General features: G+C 55.1%; 1 protein-coding gene across 1 annotated transcript in view; it reads left to right on the forward strand.

The window, feature by feature from the left end:
- Window positions 1-2162: 2162 nt before the first annotated feature.
- The window catches only part of LOC113210547 (fatty acid synthase-like), a 4258-nt gene continuing 477 nt past the window's right edge, over window positions 2163-5943 (forward strand). Inside the window, exons 1-9 of the mRNA XM_052269564.1 lie at window positions 2163-2300; window positions 3368-3511; window positions 3607-3789; window positions 3863-4063; window positions 4138-4616; window positions 4685-4891; window positions 5204-5332; window positions 5406-5820; window positions 5895-5941. Coding sequence (XP_052125524.1) covers window positions 2177-2300; window positions 3368-3511; window positions 3607-3789; window positions 3863-4063; window positions 4138-4616; window positions 4685-4891; window positions 5204-5332; window positions 5406-5820; window positions 5895-5941 — 1929 coding nt within the window. The 5' untranslated portion in view covers window positions 2163-2176. The remainder of the gene's footprint in view (window positions 2301-3367; window positions 3512-3606; window positions 3790-3862; window positions 4064-4137; window positions 4617-4684; window positions 4892-5203; window positions 5333-5405; window positions 5821-5894; window positions 5942-5943) is intronic.

Consider the following 5943-nt stretch of genomic DNA (forward strand, 5'->3'; position numbering starts at 1 on the left):
GGTCTTGTGTTGCTCGCCGACCGAGAGTGTCTGGCAGCACCCCTAGTCGCCCTGGCCGAGCAGCGTCAGTCGCTCGGATGGCCCACCAGCTGTCTAGCCGCCAGCCTCGGCGAGGCCTCGGAGCGCCTCGGGGACCTGCTCCACATCTCGTCCCTCGAGGTCCTGCCCTCGGCCATCTCGGACCAGGGCGCGGGGGCGGATAAGGACTTGTCCTTGTCGCTGACAGTGGACGCCCTTGCTGCGCTCAGCAGAGCCGACAGCCAACGGTCGCAACTGCCGCGGATCGTAGAGCTGACCTCGCTGGGCCAGGCATCGCACTCCTCGCGGGAGAACAGCAACCTGTTCGTGCTGCCGCCGCTCAGCGTGCTGGACCCAACCTCCAAAAGCCAGCTGGCCGGGCTCGCGGCCAGGCTGTTCAGCCCCGTGCTGGTGGTGGAGACCACGCCGGGGGACAGCGTCAAGGTCGCAGCCAAGGCCGTGGTGCGGGCGGTGCTAGACCGGCAGCCTCACGGGCCCTACAACCTGCTGGGCTGGCGCCTGAGCACGGTGCTAGCGCTCGAGGTACAGCGCCAGCTCGAGGCGGCTGGCAAGCGCGGCGTGCTTTTCCTGGTGCACGGCGACGTCACCAGGGTGCAACAGTGGGCCGAGCAGCGCCTGGGCGGCGACATTGTTGACGGTGTCCGGGACGGGCTCGTGAACGGCGAGGCTGCCCGAGCTGAGGAGGGAGCTCAGGTCCTCGACGAGCTCCTGGAGGCCGTCGCGGCGCACAAGTCTGATGTATCCCGGCCCTTCGCCGGCTACGTTAACATCGTCCGCACCAGCGAATATGAGCTGCAGTCGCTGGGACAAAGCGTGAGTTTGAGCGCATGCTGCTTTATCTTACAACACCGTCGTGCACCGTCTTACCAGATATCGCGTTCCAGGACAAGGACCCCCACGTCAAGGTGCAGACCCTCGCGGACCGCAGGCTGGACAGCGAGGCGCTGGCCGCGTTCATCAACGAGAACGCTGCCTGGTCGCAGCTCGCTGGCGAGGCCGACCTGAGCCTTGCTATTTCCCTAGCGAGCTCGTCGCTCTGATATTTAGCATTAGAATGGGTGATAATAAATTTGCACATTGGTATTTAAATACCTTCCGTTATTTTCCATATAATATAAATCACAAGTCGTTTCAACCACTATTTGCCCCTTTACAACATTTCACCTTACACCACATTATTTCGCACGAACCGCACGAACCTTGTTATGCCTGGAAAAAAATAGGTTGAGCCACATCACTAGTTCTTCGCTAACATTACGATAACTATTATGGTTGGCAAAAGTTCACTTTCATGCCGAGGACGTCCTCGCGCCGACGCAGTGGTAAAAGTAAAATAAATGAAGGAGTCTGTGGGCCACCCTGTGTCATTTTTATTTTCAAAATACGTATGGGAAAAATCCCACACCGGTCAAGGAAGTCTGCTGCACTCGTATGAAAGTTTTCCAACACAGTGGTAAAGGGAAAATCCCACACACCGTGTATGTAATTTGCTTCACACACATTTATGGGATTTTCCGACACATATTTTTTACAGTATATGAAATATATGAAATAGGGCCGCAGGGTGGGTCTATAAACGTTCTTGGCATTTCAATCCTTAGGAAATCACACGTAATCCACCAGACTGTCCAACGTAATTAGTAACTAGAATTTCTTATCATATTTCAACCGCCGCCCTCCCCCCGCCCCCGGCCGTCAATGTTCCAAAATCCTAATTACACTGTTGGAATTAGAAAAGTAGGCCACATCAGTAAGCCCGGGTCTCCTCCGAAAGTCCTCGAGGCTTTCCTGCTCTATTAATTTTTCGTGGCTAAAGACCGTCGAAGAAGCGGCAAATCAACCCAGCTAAAGAGTGTGGTCTGGGCTTTGCCCGATGTGGGCTGGACGAAGCAACTTGAACGGTATAGCGCAAAAAAAATAGCACTGTCGCATAAATTATCTCTGCCTTGCATTTCAGGGCATTTGTTTCCGGCTCGATGGGAATAGCAATCCTGTGGTGGGGGAGGGGGAGCTTCCGTCCGGGGGGGCTCGGTACTTTCCGTTTTGTTGTCAGCACTGTACTACACGCTGTACTTTAAGAGCGCGCCCGGTCTCGCACTGGCATTCCCTCGCGAGTGCTCCACTCCAACACACCACCATGAGCGAAGTTGTCATCTCGGGAATCGGGAGCGCCTTCTCGGGGAGCGGCAATCTCCAGGACTTCGGGCGGGACCTCCTCGACAACAAGCACCTCGTGCAGAGGACGAAGCGCTGGAGAGATAGTGAGCGATCCCAGCGCGCTGGAGCAATGACTTCACTGTAAAAAAAATTCTGAAAATTCAGTAGATGTTTTTCAGAATTCTCACTCTAAATCATGTTTTCAGACCATTACTCAAAATTTTCTAAGTTTAGACTGAAAATCCAGACTCTTTACTCTGATTCAGGTTTTCAGAGCAATTTGTCTGAATATTTTAAAGTATATTTTCAGACTATACACTAAATCTACAATTCAGAGTTACCGGTATTAATTTTGAGTGAAAAGTCCACCAAACAGGGGGACGAAGCACACTAGTAGTCGACGCTGCTCCCCACGCAGGTAGCCGGCAGCCGAATGGTTAAGGTTGCGGCTTCCGAACCTGACGGTTGGCGGTTCGATCCCAACCAAGGGCAGTACCGAATGGACAGATATGTCCTCACCTGGGCATAGCCCTCTACCCCCACAGCTGTTAAGTCGCTCGCTATGTGTTCATTTTTAACATTTTCAAAAATATTTTCATACCGGCTGTCTGCATTTTCAGACTAAGTGGTATGGTAAGGCATTACTGAAATTTCAGACCCGGGTGCAGTCTGAATTTTCAGACTACTGGTCTGTAAAAAAACTTCAGACTAAAAATACTGAAAATTCAGTAAAACTTTTTTTACAGTGTTTTCAAATGTTGCGCAGTTGATTTTTCCTGACTGCTCTCGTAGGGGGTCGTTCAAATACTACATGTCTTTACTTTATTTAATTTTTTTTCTGGTTTGGGGGGGGGGGGGCTACAAATTTTATGTGGTAACAAAATGATCATGTACCCCGACGTACAAATATGATAAGGGCCCTACGTGCTTCAATGATGGTCCGGATCCATTTGAGAATCCACAATATTTGTACACACACCCCTCAAAAAGCACCTAGTATTTGAAAGACCCTATCACACACCCTCACACTGCACCGCTTCTACGTCGGGATGCAAGTTGCCTGCTTCCTCGGGCAGTAAGGCGTCGTGGCGTGGTCGTCAGGGACGATATGTAACTATGCGTGAGACCTCCGGGTATAATCCGACGACACTCCACGTTTATTTCAACGCAGACGTCTTTACGCCTGTATGCGGCCAAACCCCTTACGAGTACTTCGACGAGCTCTTCTTCGGGATCAGCCGCAGGCTGGCCGTGGTGATGGACCCATCGTCCAAGATCGGCTACATGCGCGGCTTCGAGGCCATCCTAGACGCCGGTAAGAAGCGGTGACGGCAGGCCGATGGGCAACCGGTCGGCGGAGATGACGGCAGGCTGATGCTGACGGGGACATACACTGACTACCTTTCGCAGGTCTCCACCCAGCGGCCCTGAGCGGCTCCAACACGGGCGTGTTCGCGTCCTCCGGCATCAATGAGTTCGAACAGACTTTCTTTCACACGGGCGATATGGAGAAGCTTAAAGACGGCTACATCATCATGGGCATGTCACGGCCCATGCTACCCAATCGCCTCACGTACTACTTCAACTTCAACGGTAGGTGCTCAGAAGGAAAGGCAAGGTAGAAAACACGAGTCCCGTCCTGTCTAACCCATCGCGCGTCCACCAGGGCCTAGCTACGCCGTCGACGGCTCCTGGGTAGGCGGACTCCTGGGGCTACAGCAAGCCGCCGACGCCATCCGGGAGGGGCGGTGCGACGCCGCACTCGTCGTAGCCGGGAGCATCAGCCGCTACGGCGAGACCTCGCTGCTGCTCAACAAGCTGGGGCTCGTGACCGACGAGGGGGTCACCAGGAGCTTCGACGCGAAAGGTAAATGAAGTACGTAACCAAACACACTGTATCGCGACTACCAGCTCGACCTCAACGTTTTGCTCATCTTGCAGGAACAGGGGCGGTGCGCAGTGACGGGGCCGTCGCCTTGTTCCTGCAGCGCGCCGACCAGGCCAAGCGGTGCTACGCCAGGGTGCTGGCCACCGAGGTCGAGTTCATAGGGCCGAGATGCGACCTGAACCTCACACTGCCCAGCCCAAAGGGCACCCGAAATTTCCTACGGCGGATTTACGAGAAGCACGCCATCGACCCCAAGACGATCGCCTACCTGGAAGCCGACGGCAACGGCAACCGTATCCGGGACGCGTGCGAGCTCAACGCCATCGACCAGGCGCTGGTCCAGGAGGCGGCGCGAGAAAGCCCCCTGCAGATAGGCTCCGTCAAGAGCAACATCGGCCACGTCGACTGCGTCAACGGCCTGGCTGCGATCTGCAAGATGGTGGTCGCCATGGAGACGGGCGTCATCCCGGCCACAATCAACTTCCAGGAGCCCAACAGCGAGGCCACGGGTTTGGTAGCGGGCAGGCTCCAGGTGCGTCGACTGGGGCGAGGAGATACTTTCTACCTTAACAGGATCATGACCTCTTCGTACTGCTGCAGGTCGTTGAAAAGAACACACCGTTGCACCTGTCCGAGGACAGCGTCCTGGCCGTCCACACCATGGCACTCTCCTCCATGGTGGGCCACGCTGTGCTAGGGGGCAACCCCCGCGGCCCCGGCCGCGTCCAGGACCCCGCCGACCACCTGCCGCGCCTCATCACCTTCTCGGCCAGAAACGAGGAGGCAGCCGCAAGAGTCGTCAACAAGGTAAGTCCGTGGCGCACATCCAGAACAAAATGAGGCCAACACGCAAAAACAAAAATAGCACCCTAGCTAATTTTTTTAGCACTAGTGCAAAAAATTCGTCAGCATTGGCCCAGCTATTTGTTTTAGCTTCCTTGCTAACCTTTTAGTAGTACACCAAACTGAAGCAATGAACTAGCTGTATCGCCAATACTACTTAGCAGTACAGCTAAATATTTTATCCTATAGCTATTTTTTTGGCACGGGTGGGGTGCCAAATTTGCCTGATTTTTTTTTCTCCCGTGTACATTTAGTAGTTTTGTTCGTAAAACGCAGATACAATCCGCTCCATTTCACACAAACTACTACCGCTTGCTGCAAGACGTGTTCAGCGACGACATCAGAGGGTACACCTACCGGGGCTACGTCATCTGCCCCTCCGTCGGGAATGACACCCTTGTCGCGGTAAGTTGTGTGCGGTGGGTGGCCTGGCCAGTGTTTTGAGGAACCATAACACTTATGATATTACCATCGCCAGCCGCTCGAGAAGAGGCCAGTTTGGTTCGTGTATTCGGGCATGGGCAGTCAGTGGGCGGGCATGGGAACGGCGCTCATGAAGATCCCCGTGTTCGCCGAGACCATCGACCGCCTCCACGCCGTGCTGGAGCCACGCGGGATGGACCTGAAGGCCATCCTGACTGAAACGGGGCCGACAGCGTTCGACAACATCCTCAAGTCATTCGTGGGCATCACCGCCTGCCAGGTCGCGCTCACCAACGTGCTCACGGCCGTGGGTGTCGTCCCGGAAGGCATGGTGGGCCACTCCGCAGGCGAGCTGGGCTGCGCCTACGCCGACGGCTGCTTCACGGAGGAGCAGGCGATCCTGGCCGCGTTTGCACGTGGCAAGGCCTCCAACGCGGTCCCGCTCATCAAGGGCAAGATGGCCGCGATCGGTAGGACCTTCTCCTGGACTCTCCCCAACTCTTTCTTCCCCCATTCGCATTAACTTCGTGATTCTTGCCCCAAGGACTCGGCTACCAGGATGTGCTCCCCCGCCTGCCCCCCACCATCGACGT

This window comes from Frankliniella occidentalis, unplaced genomic scaffold, assembly GCF_000697945.3.
Source record: "Frankliniella occidentalis isolate FOCC.00 unplaced genomic scaffold, Focc_3.1 Scaffold95, whole genome shotgun sequence".
Taxonomy (NCBI): Eukaryota; Metazoa; Arthropoda; class Insecta; order Thysanoptera; family Thripidae; genus Frankliniella; species Frankliniella occidentalis.